The sequence below is a fragment of the Arvicola amphibius genome, chromosome 12 (assembly GCF_903992535.2).
Source record: "Arvicola amphibius chromosome 12, mArvAmp1.2, whole genome shotgun sequence".
Lineage (NCBI taxonomy): Eukaryota > Metazoa > Chordata > Mammalia > Rodentia > Cricetidae > Arvicola > Arvicola amphibius.
The window spans coordinates 11422119-11439271 of NC_052058.2; the positions used below are offsets into that span (position 1 = coordinate 11422119).

Sequence of the window (17153 nt, forward strand, 5' to 3'; positions counted from 1 at the left end):
GTCTTAGTCTTCTGTCTCCTGTGAGAGCACTAGTGTTACAGGTGTGCAGTATTGCATCTAATTCAAGTCATCAGGCTTTAGTGGCCTCCTGAAATGCCATTTGTTTGTTTAAGAATGGAGTCATGTTTTATAGTTCTTAAACTCATAGAAATCTGTAACATGAGGGCTGGCTTGTTGGGGTATCTGTCCTGTCCAGTTCCCACAGCCAGCACGCCCCAAAGAATCACACAGAGAATCTGCATTAGATATAAATTGATTGGCCCATCATTAGCTCAGGCTACTTGCTAACTCTTATAACTTATATCAACCCATTATTCTTATATATATTAGCCACATGGCTCAGTACCTTTCTCAGCGGGGTAGCTCACATCTTGCTTCTTTGGTGGTCTGGGCAGAACTGCAGAGGGATCTTCCTGCTTCCCAGAATACTCCTGTTCTCATCGCCCTGCCTCTACTTCCTGTCTGGTTGACCCACTTATACTTCCTGCCTGGCCAATTAGCTTTTATTTAAAACATGATTGACAGAATACAGACAATTCTCCCGCACCAGAAATCCATCTACCTCTGCCTCTCAAGTGCCAGGATTAAAGGCTTGTGCCTGTGCCTGGCCAGTACTAATTTTTGAACACTGATTTAGTTTTGTATTATTAATTCACAGGTTTATCTTTTTTTTCCATTTCATAGTACATTTGTTTCTGCAGTTGTAAGTTGTAAGCTGTTAGAAGTAGACCTTTCCTTATTTCAATCATTTTTGCTGTACTTAGATGAAAGTTGTCAGTTAGTATGTGTTTCTCTTGTGAGTAATGAGTTTTCAACCTTTGTACTGACAAATACCTTTAAATAATACTCTTTTAAAAAAAATTCAGGCTTTCTTTAGCCATTGACTTGTTTCTAGTCCCAGAAAATTTCTAGGCAGCATAAAAGTTGAGATAGCACCAAAGGACTTACTATACCATTGCTGTTTACAGCTTAGGTTTTGTAGAATTTCCCTAATGGAAAATTAAAACAATTACAACTAATTTCTCTGAAGCAAATTTAATGTTCAGTGAAATGTTTTCTGCAGGTCTCCCATGATTTTGTCATCAAGGCACACACAAACTTCCTCCTGCAAAGCTGTGTTCATTGTTTGTAGATAGAGGCTGCTCTTTCCTCTCCCTGCCACCCAGACCCTAAATAATCACACGGAAACTATATTAATTATAACACTGCTTGGTCGGTTGCTTAGGCATCTTACTAACTAACTCTTAAATATTAAATTAACCTATCATGTTATTTTATAATTTACCACAAGGTTCATGGTTTACTGGTAAGGTTCTGGGGGGGTCTGTCTCCTTCAGCAGCGACATGACATCCCTGACTCCATCTTCTTTTCTCCTCTCTCTCTGCTTGGAATTCTTGCCTTGCTATATTCTGCGCTGCCATAGGCCCAAAGTATCTTTTTTATTAACCAGTGGTAATAAAACATATTCACGGCATACAGATTGGAATCCCACACCAGTTGTTCCTCTTGAATGGGTGGAGAGAAGCATTAGTAAGGCAAGAATGTGGGGCAACTATTTCTGAGGGTGTTTGGGGAAAACCATACAGTGTATTGTCTGAGATCTCTTGAGGCAGAGCTTGGTAGACTGAACAAGTACTTTTATTGCAAATGGGATGGGGAATTTATGAACTATTTAGGAGCATCTGTATTAACTCCTCAAAAGTAGGCTTATTCCTCTAGAACAGTGGTTCTCAATCTTCCTAACACTGCAGCCCCTCTCAATACAATTCCTTATTGTTTTGTTGCTACTTCATAATGGTAATTTTGCTACTGTTATAAACATAATGTAAATATCTGTTATGCAGTATATCTTATGTGACTCACACTCAGGTTGAGAAGAGCCATTGCTCTAGAGGTTGTTAGTTTAACTGGCTGAGTAGTAAACAGTGCCTGTTTTTTAATTTCTCTTTTGGTGTATAATATTGAAAAAGAAGTGTGTCATAGAATAAGGTAACATTTATTTATTAGGTTTCCTCCCAAGAATGTTAGAAAATTTGAAAGGTGAATGTATTGTTTAGTAAGAAATTGACCTTGTCTTTATTTGTGTGTCTCAGTATCACTTAATAAGAAGTAATTTGATAGATAGGAACCAAAAATTCTGGTCTTCCGTTTTTAGTATTTATCTGTGAAGAAGAGAATTTTAAATCTAGCAGAATCCTGAGGCATTATCTTTTAGTCTTTATTTATTTATTATTTGTGTGTGTGTGTTGTACTGGGTCTCAAAAATGGGTTCTCTGCATGAACAATAAGGTCTCAATCCCTGAGCTCTTTGTCCAGCCCCTATTATACACTTGAAGGAAAAAAAAATATTCCAAGTGTAGGATATTAACTTGACTAAAGGGAATGAAAGGAGTCAGTCATGTTGTTAGCCATTGATTATTAGTTTTATCTCTGTGTTTGGAAGAGCAGATATTCCTTTGACTGTGTTTGTTAGAGACTTTGAAGTGATCTTAATGATAAATCTAATTTTGTCCAGAAGGAGAAAAGAGGTCTCAAACGGTCACCATCATATAGTTAAACAAATAATGGTTAATTAATTCATAGTTGTATTAATTGATTTATTCAAGATATACTTAGAATAAAATACCTCTGGTATTCTTTGTATTTCTATGGATCCCAGACTCCACCCTTACTATACTTTGGTTTTGCCTTTCCCATTAGACTTCACTCATAGGGGTAAGATCCACTGTTCATAACTGACTGCCAAGTTGACTAATCTTGGCTCATGACTTTGTGGCATACCTCTCATATTTTAAAAATCTCATTTGAATTTTATTTTTTTTTACAGTGAACAGAGTATCTGTCAGGCAAGAGCTGCTGTGATGGTTTATGATGATGCCAATAAGAAGTGGGTGCCAGCTGGTGGCTCAACTGGGTTCAGCAGAGTACATATATATCACCATACAGGCAACAACACATTCAGAGTGGTGGGCAGAAAGATTCAAGACCATCAGGTAAGGGTCTGCTAAAATCCTTTACAATTTGTATTTGTGCATGCGTGCATACTTATAAGTACAGACTTGTATATGTTATAGCATACATGTGAATGTTAGAGCACAGCTCCTGGGAGTCTGTTTTCTCTTGCTGCATTGTAAGATCTGAAGATTGAACTGATGTTCTTCAAGCCTCACAGAGCACTAGAGGTGTTTTTGTTTGCTCGATTTTTTTTTTTCTTCATTAGATTGTCTTCCTTGGCCATCCAAATGACTAGTTTTTATAAATATCTAAATTCAGGATAGACAAAGATGAAGTACAGTGTAACGAGCACATTGTATGCTTATGGAACTTATTTACTTATTATTTATTTTCTGAGGCTAGAGAAAGAATTTGAATGTTTAAATGGTTTCAGAACGTATTGTTAAATTCATAAGTGATTTTTTTTTAAAGTAGTAAGAATTAGTAGTGCCAGAATAATTACGGTTTTCTTTCCAGTTCATATCTAAGGTGACAGCTGAGCTTTTGGTAATTCCCTATTCCAAATTTTCAAGCAAGTAATTAGGTTGTTTGATTACTTGTTATCTTGGTCCCTCTTTGATAGATGGAGGCAGAGGGAAAAGTCGATCAGGCTTCCTGGTGTTCTTTGTCTACTAACAGCATGTACTTTGATGGGTTGTAGATTTACTAAGTGTTTTCCAAAGATGTAATCTTTAAAATCATCCTGCTACAAAGTGTGGAGAAAACACAGCTAATTTCTATCTGGTACCCCGTGAGTTCTTGTTAAAAGAAAGTTAGATCCACAGTTTTCTAGTAAGATGGAATGTAAACCCACGCTGCAGTAACCCTCAGTTGGAAGTTGGTTTGGGTGTTAATACCTCGGGATTTTTATTTGTCATGCGTGTAGCGAATGGGCATTGAAACTTGGACTTCTATACACAATTGGGGCTCAGAGAGGCTGCATCTCAAAAAGAGCACAGAGAAAGTCCTCTTCTTTTTTCTGAGGAGATTTTGGAGTTTCCCTGGGAAATAGAAGCTGCAGTATTTATCATGACTAAAGCATTTCATTGTTCATTTTTTCTTACAAGATTAGTATTCACACTCTTCAGAAGATAGCATCAGACAAAAGATTCTTGGTATTGACCGTATCTTTTTAACATTGTTGCATGTCTAATTAGTAGATTAGGCAAGAAAAAGAAAATAAATGTACAAGGATTAAAAAAGAAGATACGAAAAAGTTAGTTATAGGTAACATGATTATTTATTTTGAGGAAAGAAATGTGGACATAAATCATTAGGATTAGCAAAATATGTTAATAAATCTTAGATTAGTAATAGGTCAGAATCAAGAGGTAAGTTTAATAAGTGCTGTAGGTATATTGTCATCTGAGTTAGAAAATGAATTAATTAATGTTGTTTGTAGTAATGTCTTAGTGACTTTTCTGATGCTATGGATAAAATATGCTGACTAAAGCAGCTTGAGTCAGAGGGAACAGCAATCTGACTGCTCACGTTGAGTCGCCAGCTAGGAACCACAGTCTGTAGATCTTCAAGGCTTGCCTCCAGTGACCCACTTTCTCTAGACATGCTCAGCCTCCAAAAAGTTCCACAACTTTGCCAAACAGTGCCACCAATTAGGGACCAAGTGTTCAACCATGAGCCTATGTAGAATGTTTTAAAACCAAATAACACACTCGGGAGGCAGAGGCAGGCGGATCTCTGTGAGTTCGAGACCAGCCTGGTTTACAAGAGCTAGCTCCAGGACAGGCTCTAAAGCTGCAGAGAAACCCTGTCTCGAAAAAACAAAAACAACAACAACAAAAAAAAAAAAAAAAAACAAAAAAAACCAAATAACAATATTTTATCAAATACCTGACAAATTTTTAGTAGGTGTTCAAGATACCAATACAGAGAGCCATTGAGTGTTAATGCCAGCCTAAATAAGGAATATACTCATGAGATACCTCTATGACGTCAGTGATCAAATTGTTAGCTTCAGTACAATATTTTTTGTGTATTTTGTTTGTTTTGTTTTGCTTGTTTTTTGAGACAGGGTTTCTCTGTGTGGCCCTGGCTATCCTGGAACTCATTCTGAAATCAGACTGGCCTCAAATTCAGAGATCCACTTTCCTCTTTCTCCCGAGTGCTAGGATTTATGGCGTGTGCTATCCCTGTCCAGCATTTCTGTACAGTCTTAAATTTGGAAATTGACAATTAGAGTGTAAATAGTAGCTTTATACAAAGAACCAAAAATAACCAAAGCAGTAATGAGGAACAGAGTAAGAGAACAAAGCTAGTGGCTGAGACCTAGTACAAAACTTCAGTAGTTAAGACACTAGAGTTGGGTAAATTTTAGATATATTTGCCAGTGGGACAAAACACCATGTGGGACAAAGGGTAAACCTGCATCTTGGTTAACAGAAGTCAATCGGCTCCTATCTTATACCATAGACTTGAGTCAATCAATTCCGCTTGTCCCAGAGTTGCAGGTGTTAATTGCAGCAGTAGTAAAGCTTCTATAAGACAAACAGAGGTACTATTTTCATTACTGAGATTGGGAAATACTTCTTAAACAGAACACAAAAACATTAAAAGAAAAAAGATTGCTAATTTGAAATAGAAGAAAGTGAGTATCACTAAGAGTGGATAGACAAGTTATGGGTGGTACAAGATATTTGTCACACAAACATCTTTCCTTTGGGATAATTTGCGAAGATCAAGATGGCTCACTTAGGAGAGAAGTGGAACAGAGGTTTATTAATGCATGTAAGCAGGAACTCACAAAAGAATTTTTTGAAGCAAATAAAAGACATAAAGGGAGCCTATGTATAACTTAGTGGGTAAAGTAACCTGCTGTGCATCCTGGCAGCCTAAGTTTTATCCCTAGAACCTACATAAAGGTAGAAAGAGAACTAATGCCACATAGTTGTCATTTGGCCTCAACACATGCGCTGTGATATGCAGGCCTTCTTCTGAATCCCATAATGCACACACAGTATAATAAATTTTTTTTTCAGAAGTCAAAAATGTACTAAACCTCATTAGTGATCAGAGTAATGTAATATACACCAAAACACAAAGACGCACATTCAGAGTAACCAGATTGCTATAAAGACCAACATTATCAGCGGTAATGCTGCACAGTGTCTGGAGTCATACAGACTTTCATACACTGCTCAGGAAGAGTAGGTGATAGGACCAGCTTAGAAAGCTATGTGGCGTTTTCTACTAAAGTTAACTGTACAGTTGACCTATACTAATACCACTCATGGGTGCATGTTCAGTAAGAATGTGTGCTGTGTTCACCAGATGTTCAGTAGAATGTTCATGTCATTATTTGTAGTAGCCACAAATTCTAGATTATAAATATGTTAGTGCAAGAATGGGCAGATTGGCAGTTTGTTTACAAAGTAATGTTGTATAAAGCAATGAAAATTAATAAACTACAGTTGCATGTACAAGTTGATGACTTTCAAATGTGAATTTGAAGAAAGAGGACAGGTACATCTCTGAACATGGATTCTATAACTTTTTCTCAAATCTTATAACACTAGTTTGTAATTTTAGAGATACTCTCTCCGGACGGGAGGAGTCAGGAGGGCCCTTCACAGTTAATGTTCTGGTTTTGTGTTTGTAGTTTTTCAGCAGACAAGTTAAGGTATATGTAATGAGGTGAATTGCTTTCCTTTTTGTTGATTTACTATTTTATAGCAGGGCTTTCATAATCCTATGATAGCTTAAATTCCATCAGACTCATTTCTGTAGAAATGCTGTTACCCTAAGTAACTGTTCCAACTACTTTTAACAAAGTCTGCTAGGAACAAGTTTTATAAATAACCCACAGTCAGGGTTTGTATTGACTTGTATTATTTTCCCAATGACTAGCTAGCCTGACTTTGTAATGAATTATTGTCTTTTAGGTCGTGATAAATTGTGCCATTCCTAAAGGGCTGAAGTACAATCAAGCTACACAGACTTTCCACCAATGGCGGGATGCTAGACAGGTGTATGGTCTCAACTTTGGCAGCAAAGAGGATGCCAATGTCTTCGCAAGTGCCATGATGCATGCCTTAGAAGTGTTAAATTCACAGGAAGCAGGTAAAGTGTCTGTGCTTTCCCTGTATTCTCCAACTGAAATGCTATGTATATGTAAAAGCAAACCTTTATTGTCAACTTTTAAGTCATATATCTATTTAAGGTAATTCCTAAGTTACTTTCTACAGAAATGTGAACTCTTCTTTATGTCAAAAGTATAGTCTAGAAGCATAATCCTGTGAGTTTAGTCTAGTTATTTCTTACACCTAGGACATGAGAGCCACCAGAGAGAGATACATGGTCTTTATATTGCTCAAACTAGCCTCAAATTCTTCACGTTAGGCAACCCTCTTGCCTTCTGATTACCAGATATCTGGAATTTTAGTCATACCACTATGCCTGATGTTATTTGCTGTTTGTGGGGGAAAAAAGTAGGTTTCTAAAATCAGTTTTTAAGCCACTGCTGATTCTAAGGACTTAAAATTAGAATAAGAATAGAATGGATAAGAGCTTGACTATAAAGCAGTGGTTCTCAACTTTCCTGAAGATGCGACCTTTTAATACAGTTCCTCATGTTGCATACAGTGACCTCCAAACATAAAATTACTTTTGTTGCTGCTTCATAACTGTAATTTTGGTACTCTTATGAATCATAATATAAATATCTGTGTTTTCTAATGATCTCAAAGGGGTCATGACTACAGGTTGAGAACCACTGTTCTAAAGGTTATTTGAAGATGAGAGGCATGCCCTCAACTTACCCAAGCTATAATTGGATTCTTAAACTACATGTTGCTTAAAAAGAAGAATAGAAATAATTCACTTTTAAAAGCCAATGCCCAAATTCCAAAAATGACTGTCTATAAATGTTTGTTTTCGTTTTAAAAGGATTGGTTATAAAGGGTTAAAAGAAAGTGAAAGGTCTATGATACAGAGATAAATACTTTGCATTGGTATGGATCTTGGTCTGTTGATACAAATTTAAGGTGGATTTTGTTACACTGTGTATATGTATTTCTGCCCTTGTTTAAGGTATTATGTTTGTGTAGCTCATTTAAAAATGTAGTGTATAATTAACAAATGCATATTAATAAATAGCCATTTATAATAAAAAAAAAAAAAAATAAAAGCCCAAGTAGTTGAAACCTTCCGTCAGAGATAAACTTTTGGTTTAATGCAATAAATTTTGTAATCAGTAAATGTTAAATATGAAAAAATACATATAATTACTTTTTACTGTGTTGTATGTTTGATAGTGATTTTAATGATATAAATGTCGTGATTAGAATTTGTGTAGTTTAATTATTATAATCAGATGAAATGTTGATATTTTGTTGATACAGAATTTCTAAAATCTATTACAAATATTATATCTTATTCTGAAAGTAATTGAAGCATGAAAAGGATTAAAACATCTGACTCCTTTGTTTTAGAAATGAGTGTTAGAGGAATAGGCATTTTGAGATCTTGCAGAAGGTTTTATGCAGTTGTACCTGTATCTGTTTTATATAAAGTTTTCTTTGGAGGAAATCAGTGTCTGTAAGGAACATATTTTGTTCTTATATTGGAATTTTTTTAGGAAATAAACCATTGGAACTTACTTCAATTTATCTCTTAGTCCAAGAATAAGATAGTGAAGTCTGGCCTCATGGAGCTCAATCTCCGAGGCCCTATGCTGTGTTTTTCAGCACCTTGCATTATTAGCATATATTATAGGAATAGATTTATCCTGTAGTGATTGGGAAAGGAACTAGAATCGTGATTCATATATCTTAAATAGGTCAGTTACATAATTTTAAGAGTGTGTGCATAGCAGCTTCTGTCTTCCTGTGTTTGGAACCAATTACCCTTTTCATATCTCAGCCTTCAAAAAGGGGTCCAGTTAAGAACTAAATGTCACTTAACATTGTTCAAATTATTGTTGATGTTGGTTATTGTTTTAACCAAATGGAAAATACTGTTTTTCAGTGAGTAATATTACAGTTTGTTTTTAAAATGCAAATGACAAGTACTGGTTTTGTTCTGATCCTTATTATTTGAAATTGAGCTTAATGTGGAGAGACTCAAATTACGTTCTCTTACAAAACAATAAACATTAATAAATACTGTTTTGAATTATGTAAAGTTTTGCAAATAGAAAATTCAATGGTTTTATTTGCTATAGAAGCATTTTGGTATATACAGTATATAGGATTATTATTACACATAAGTTTGATAATACATTCTCTTTTTCATAATTTCAATTGTGGTAGTATAAACTGGTTGAAGTTAGTTATCTCTGTCATGGACCAAGTTATTGGCATTGAAGCTTTAGGTTCTATTCTGTCTTGTTCATTCTCAGAGAAACAAACCATTAACACGGTTAATTTGTAGATAACTTCATTTGTTTATTTAGGAAATTATTTTATAAATACCAATTGCTGAGCCAGGCAGTGGTCTCTGAGTTCAAGGACAGCCAAAGCCATACAGAGAAGTCCTATCTTGAAAAATCAAATAAATAAATACATACATCACAATTTCTGAATTTTGATGGCACTAATTGGCCTTGAAGTGGAAGCACAGGAAGAAATAAATATTAAGAATCTGGTGTGTCACCAGATGACGCATGCCTTTAATCCCAGTACTTGGGACACAGAGGAAGGTCGATCTCTGGAAGTTCAAGGATAGCCAGGGCTACAGATAGCCCCTGTCTCAAGGGATGTGGAGTGTCCTTCCTTGGGAAGGGATGTGATTTCTTGTGCAGATTCTCACAACAAAATAGAAATGTCCTCTACCTGGTGGTGTGCTGGCCCCTCCCATCCACCTAAAGCAAACATACCAAACAATACTGTTAGCCTGACCTTATCTTCCCTTGCCAAAGCTCTTTGCTTTGGGTTCACAGCCAAAAAAAAAATCATCTGTTGAAATCATCTGCTGTCTTTCTGTTAACCCAAGCTGTTGAAAAAGCTTGACTTCAGACTCCTGTGTAAACAGTAGCCCAGTGCATTTGACCGGATCAAAAGAACAAACTTACCCGTGAAGGCAGAGCAATTTTATGCACCAGTCTACCTGTTTCTTAACTTTTTTGTCTTTGCTATTTTCATATATAATTACTTTGCTCACACTAATTGCCATTTCTCTCTTATTCTTTATACTGTGTTGCCATTTCCCTTCCTCCCTTCCTTCCATTGTGCTGGGAATTGAACTGAACTCAAGGCCTTGTATATGCTAGGCAAGCACTCTACCACTGAGCTACATCCTCAGCCTGTTTTACCACTTTGTGAGAATCAAACATTTCTGTTGTCAGTTAACCCTTCTTAGGGATTCTCAGACTTTAAGGACATGGATGTCTATGTTCAAACAATTTTTTTTTTGTTGTTGTTTAGTTTTTTGAGAGAGGGTCTCTCTTTGCAACAGCCCTTGCTGTCCTGGAACTAGCTCTGTAGACCAACATTTTTTTTTTATTATTTTTTTTTTTCTGAGGCTCTGTACAAATGGACCAAATGTCGGGTGAGTGAGAGAACTTCTCTAATTAATGTGGGGTTAGGGCTCACAGCCACTGAGGTACTACATGGGTTTCCAGAGCAATTTTTAGTAGTGTGCTCTTTCTTGTACTTGCTTGTCCCTCCCTCCCTCCCTCCTTCCCTCCTTCCCTCCCTCCCTCCCTTTTTTCCTCCCTCCCTCTCTCCCTCTCCTTGACTGTCCTGGAAGGCCTCTGCAGACAAGGCTAGCCTCAAACTCACAGAGATCTGACTGGCTCTGCTTCTGGAGAGCTGGAATTAAAGGCATGCGCCACCACCATGTACCTGGCCGTGGTACTGTCGGTTTTTGTCTAAGCCAGTGATTCTACACTTCTCCCTTCTTTTGCTGTTATCCTTCAAAGCCCTCTAAATCCTCATATTTTTTAATTAAGAAAAGAAATTCTGTGTTTTCGGACTAGTCATTCTAATCTTCATAAGCTAACCTCGTGTATATGTTTAATATTTTCAGTATTTTATGAGAAGGTGGGTGGCAAGAATGTTTTCCTTTATTTTGTTTTTAACATGGTATGCAATTATCTAATATACAGGAAAGTACAGGAGGTGCTAAATACAGTGAGTTATATTTGGAATTTAAAAAAAAAAACAGGAATCACATGTTCTTAGATTTTTTTCCCAAGGAACTGAATTAGTGCTCTTGCTTTTTTTTTTTTTTTTTTTTTTTTTTTTCCTTGGTTTTTCGAGACAGGGTTTCTCTGCAGCTTTTTTAGAGCCTGTCCTGGAACTAGCTCTTGTAGACCAGGCTGGCCTCGAACTCACAGAGATCCGCCTGCCTCTGCCTCCCAAGTGCTGGGATTAAAGGCGTGTGCCACCACCGCCCGGCTAGTGCTCTTGCTTTTATATCAAATGCCACACTGTAACTTTTCTTTTCACCAATAGAAATTGCCTCAGTTTAAATAAATATACAGATCAACAGTTTGTTTTATTTCTGTATTAGCTTATCAAGTATATTAATAGATGTCTGTAGATAATAGCAATAGATTATATATAATGTCAGTCCTATTGATGGTTTGCACAGCCTTATTGCATTTTTGTAAATGGTTTAAATCATTTAGAAATAGGAAATATATCTTTAAATCAATTTTTTTCAAAATAAAATGTTATGCCAGTTAGATTATTGTTTTTGTTCTACCATGATTAATCATAGCTTACCAAAAGAAAAACCTCAAAAAACTTTACCACTAACAAAAAGACGGTTGGTTTTTTAATTGTTGTGAATGAGAACATAGCCAGAGATAGCCTTCTTGTGGTTGAAGTTTTTACCAGATTTATAATAAATTTTGAGATTCTAATAATTTTTAACATAAACCTGGCCTAATATTACTTCCTATATAAGCATTGGCATTATTTTCAGCATTATGTAATATCTTTATGATATACTTAGAATTGATTGGACTTTTAAAATCTCAGAATATTTTCAGAAATTCTTGGGTTTTTGTTTTTCTTTTTTGAAGCAGGGTCTCTGTGTAACCCTGACTGTCCTGGAACTCCCTATGCAAACCACACTGGCCCTGAACTCATGGAGATCCTCAGGCCTCTTTCTTCCAAGTGCTAAGATTAAAGTCATGTTCTGTCAGTGTTCCTAGGGATAGTTTTGCTTTCTAATCTTCTAAATTGCTGATATGAATAAGAGCAACACTAAGCTTATAATCTCAAAACTGTACTGTGCTGGTGGCCACCGAGAATAACGTCAATACGATAGAGCCCATCCCTTTCCTTCTTGGATTTCATACCTGGCCTAGAGTTAGCTAGAAAGCCAGAACATTGGAAGTTTGAAGTAAAGTCTTTGGATTGCCAAAGAAAATTCTAGAGTCAGAGCAAACTTTACAAACAGAAGGTGTTTGGGCTTCCTCAGAGAGTATTCTGCATGGGCTTGTCATGGGAGGTGTGTGACAACTGGGAAGCAGCAGACCATGTGGTTGGAGCATGAGAACCAAAGTGGTCTGGGGCATAGGAATGTCCTAACAGATGAGGTTAGAAAGGTGGGGGGGGGGGCTGTGGTGTCTTGAGGACCATTTTATTGTTTGCCCTAAGGCAGATAGTCAGGCTTGTGCTGTAGTGTGAAAGTGGTGGAATGGTGAACATGGAAGAAAGATTAGGCTCGATCTTCACACAGTAGAGAGGGAAAGGAACACAGTGAAGCCGAGGCCACCAGCTTCTATTGAGTGCACACTCTTTCCACCATGCTGCCATTGTAGCTTCTGCTCACGTCCTTCTTCGTCTAGTCATTACAGCATTTCTGAACTGGACTTGACTGCAAGTGGATAATAAAGTTAGTTCTGGGCATACTGTATTTAGGGAACTTTATTAACACAGCTCTAATAAAATCATATACATTTGGGCCTGGGGAGGATTCCCATGCTAATGTTGGATGGTACTTTTGCTCTCCATTCTTAGGTTTCCTGAAGTAATCTCTCTGGGGAGGTAACATTTGCTTCTGAGATGGCATCTCAAATCCTGCAGCAGTTGCAAGTTCATGTCTCTTTGTTTACTTCTGCCATTTTTACAGTAGTGCCGGGTTAGTGTGTCTAGTGTCCTTCCCAGTTTCCAGGTAGGCACATGTACAACTAAGGAGACGGCTGGATTTTCTAGTGGCTGATTTTCTTCTTTTTACTGTGATTTTTCTGCCTTTCAATTCAAAACCTCTAAGGCATTTTCTTTTAAAAAGACATCTGGGGGGAAAAAAAGCCAGTTTAGTGTGAGAAAGGAATCAGAAAATTTTTTCTTACTTTTTGTCTTGTGTTTCTTAGTAAAGTTTTAAGACATTTAATGTGACTTAGTGGAAAAACTTGAATTTGGAATTTACTTTCTACTTTTGACCCATCTGCAGTGAGGGCTGGGCAGATCACACGCTCTAGAGAGGTTTCCTCATTTACAGATCATGAGAACGGTTTAATCAGTGGGCATGGAAATTAGATGACACAGGGACCATTGGCATTCTTAAAGTATAAAATGTTAATTGGGGGGGTTAATTTAAGAAAATTTCATGTGGAATAACTTATTTTGAGAATAAAAGGTGCACTTTGTCAGATTTACTCCAGCTTCTTTACTTTTACCTCTCCCCTGTGAAAACTCTTTACTGTCCATAGGAAAGTTAGTCCCCCATTGTTTGAGTGTGTCTATATATGCAAAGAGGAATTAACAAAGAGCCAAGTTCCCAGTGTTCAACTCCTAAAACAAGACATGACTGTAATAATGCAAGAGAGAAAGTCAGACCTAGGGACAAATAACATTCTGACACTAACCTTGGGCCTGGACATATATACCCAAACATGTGTACACATGAAAATAGAAAAAAGTAATAAAATTAGAGAGCCAATGTTAGAATTAGTTTAGCATTTTTCATAATACATGTGAATGTTCGTTTCTATTGGAGATGCATAATTCTGGACTGAATATGACTGATTGATTTTCAGTGACCTGTGAAAGAACAAAGACTAATTATATATACCACAAATCTGGAGAGTCGCACACTTGTAGCGGCGGTCGGAGGAATTTGGGAATAACCAAAAATAGTCCTTTTAGAATAAATCAGTTTTAATAAAGGGAGAAAATGGAATAAACTTTCAGGGCCAAGGTTCCAGGGAAGAGCTGTGAACCAAGAGGAAAAAGAAAAGGGCCGGCCTACCCCAAACCCGGTTCTTTTAAAGTATCCTCCGCCCCTGGGGCGGTGGTTAGCCTCCGCCCCTGGGGCGGTGGTTAGCCGCCGCCCCAACATCTCCCCCTTTTGTCTAAATAAGACAATACAAAAACCAAATACAGCGATATACAATGGGAACAGGTCATATAAAATTACAAGAAGCAAACAATATTAGGCGAGGAACATATAATAGAAATTTTACTAAACATTCTACTTCAGGAAGTCTAAATAATGTAGAAGGTAGCTACAATTATCTAATCTTCAACCCCATCAAAGACCTGAGAAGGGAAGTAATATTACTAAAGCAACCAGGAAGCACAAACGAGAAACTTCCAAAATGTGCAACAGATGACAGAGACAACTGACTACCTGGGCAACCACACAAAGTCTCGTTAGCAATGTTGAGGCAACCAACTTTGGCTAAGGCCTAACACAATCTGACATACCATTTTTTCAATGGCAAGGAACCTTTAGTAGAACTATCGTATCCTGTCTTGGCAAGATAAAACAATTCTGTTTTATCCACTTATGGATATTTTGTATCTTAGTCAGTAGTGGAGGTATGGGCTTTTCTTTGCCCAAAGGCCAGTTCTGCCAAGAAGACAAACTCCCAGTGGAGTGCCTTTGGTGCTCAACTTTCTCTCGGGAGTAGAGCATTGTTGCCAGGAGTGATTGTGTCTCAAAAGTACAAAACTCTAGGTTAGATTAAAGGCCATGTTCTACAGCTCTTCGAAGAGGTCAGATTATACTATCTATACTAAATATAATCTCTATGTCTCTAAAAAACCTGATTATCCTAAATATAAATATGACAAACATAATTCTCAACACTTATCTAACTGTAAGACTAATAGGATAGACAACTGTGCAATAAATGAAGACAATGATTTCCAAATGTAAACAGGGTTATTACATAAATAATATCCGAGGTAGAAATGTACATTGCAATATGGTAAACAATCAATGTCATTACATAAATAATATCAGAGGTAGAAATGTACATTGCAATATGGTATATATCTCAATATAACAATTGTTTCAAACAGAGGTAGGACCATACTCTCATACAATGTTCAATATATCAATATACAAGAGTCAACACCAATACAGTTTTCAAAAAACAATAACTCACAAATATCAATTATTCCTTCAGATCAGTTAATCCCTCCTTTTTTAAGGATATGTATATATATCAACACATATAGTTTATACCCCTGAGTCCATATAATACCTCCCTCAACCCCTCAACCCTATACCAGCCACCAATTAGTGTCCCTAAACCTGAGGGTAAACTTTGTTGGGAGAGGGGGCGTCGTCATCTAAGATTGCGTCCAGCTGACATAGGGGCGAATTTTCTTTTAGGGGGTCCTGTGAAAGCAAATGATGGTAAAATACCCAGGGTAACATTTTATCTAGGAAGAATGTGTCTAGCCTCTGAATATTTTGAGGAGATCCGGCCAGAATGTTGTCAAAAATGTGCACTATTCAAAAATCTTTTGTGCAATTGGTACCAAAAAACAGGCCAAATTTTAGCGTTACCAAAACATGACGTCATAATAACCAGTTGGAGTTGATGTTGTGAGGCCCCGTCTTCATCCTGGAAACCGCAAAGATTACTGAAGAAAAAATTTGTTGTTTGTTACAGGAAAGATAAGCATTATCTACAGAGACATATACAGACATACGTGTATATATTCAATGAAAGGTGCATTAAAGACCGACACAGATATGAGGGAAGGCAAAGAAGGCAAATATATTAGTATCATTATTAAAATTATTATTATTATTATTCTGTCCCCTAACATGACTCCTGATTTGAGGTAGAAAGTCTAAGAAATCTTTTATAAACAGGCTTGGAATTGGAGAGGGACTGGGCCAGAGTCCAACTCCAAAAAACCAGCTCTAAATATTTATAAAGAAATGCATATTGACGCACATTCAAAAAATTGTTTTTCATACTCATGGAGCTTATCCAATGTTAATTGCTGATCTTTGGTGGGTTGCAACTGGTTTCCATCCATCAGTATTCAAGATATCCAGAGTCCCTCAGATCCTTTGAAGGTGAGTGTTTTCCTGTGGAGATAAGAAAAGAACCCTTCCCCCAAACTATAGTTCTCTTACCATCAGTACGATCACCATCCTTGTGTATGAATTGTTATTTTTCTTTTCCAAGGGGTTTCTCCTCTTCAAACCGAACCTTTATTAACTTTGATGGTATCCACAATTTTTCTTCTCCTGTGGAGACAAGAGCAAAACCCCTTCCCCAACACAGCACATCCCCTGGTTTCCACTATGAGGTCAGCACATACTTGAAATAAACTGGTTGATTTAATTCAGCAGACTTTTCCATTATCCAGTGTCTTTTAGCAGCAGTTGTTCCCTTCTCATTAGCGTTGAGAAAATTCAAGGTTAATAAAGCATTATGTAATCTATTTCTGGGGGTATTTTCCACCCCCTTTTGTTTGTTTAACATATCCTTTATAGTTCTATTTGACCTTTCAATGATTAATTAATCAATTTCTTCTAAATTAATTTCTCCTAAAAAGTTAGCATAAGCTTTTTGCCATGGTTCATTATCTTCCCATAATTTTTTTATCAACAGTGAAAGGCACTATGATTTCGGCTGGGTCCATGCCTGCTAGTTGACGAAGTTTCAATTTGCCTTTTATAATTAATTCAGAAACCTTCTCCACATAAGTTTTTATTTTCTTACTTGGTTTATGCGGTAGAAAGATCCACTCTAAGATAATATCATCTCTTTGCATTAAAATTCCTGTAGGAGAAATTTTTGAAGGCAATATGACAAGAATATAACTGAGTTCTGGATTCACCCTATCCACATGTGCTTCCTGTAACTTTTCTTCAGCCATTGTCTGTTCTTTTTCCGCTTCAGCTGTTAATTCTCTGGGACTGTTCAAGTCTTTTTCACCATCTAAGGTTTTATTTAAGTGAATTATCATATCAGGTGTTATCCCAACAGCTGGTC

The 17153-nt window shown here is 36.8% G+C and overlaps 2 protein-coding genes across 14 annotated transcripts in view; one reads left to right on the forward strand and one right to left on the reverse strand.

Annotated features, from left to right (window-relative positions):
• Positions 1–17153, reverse strand: part of Dusp10 (dual specificity phosphatase 10) — a 550627-nt gene that overhangs the window by 352912 nt on the left and 180562 nt on the right. The window lies entirely within an intron of this gene.
• Positions 1–17153, forward strand: part of Enah (ENAH actin regulator) — a 111038-nt gene that overhangs the window by 49007 nt on the left and 44878 nt on the right. For all 5 annotated transcript variants that reach the window (XM_038349372.1, XM_038349374.1, XM_042056057.1 and 2 more), the window contains exons 2-3: positions 2829–2994; positions 6895–7072. In XM_038349372.1, the coding sequence (XP_038205300.1) occupies positions 2829–2994; positions 6895–7072 (344 nt within the window). The remainder of the gene's footprint in view (positions 1–2828; positions 2995–6894; positions 7073–17153) is intronic.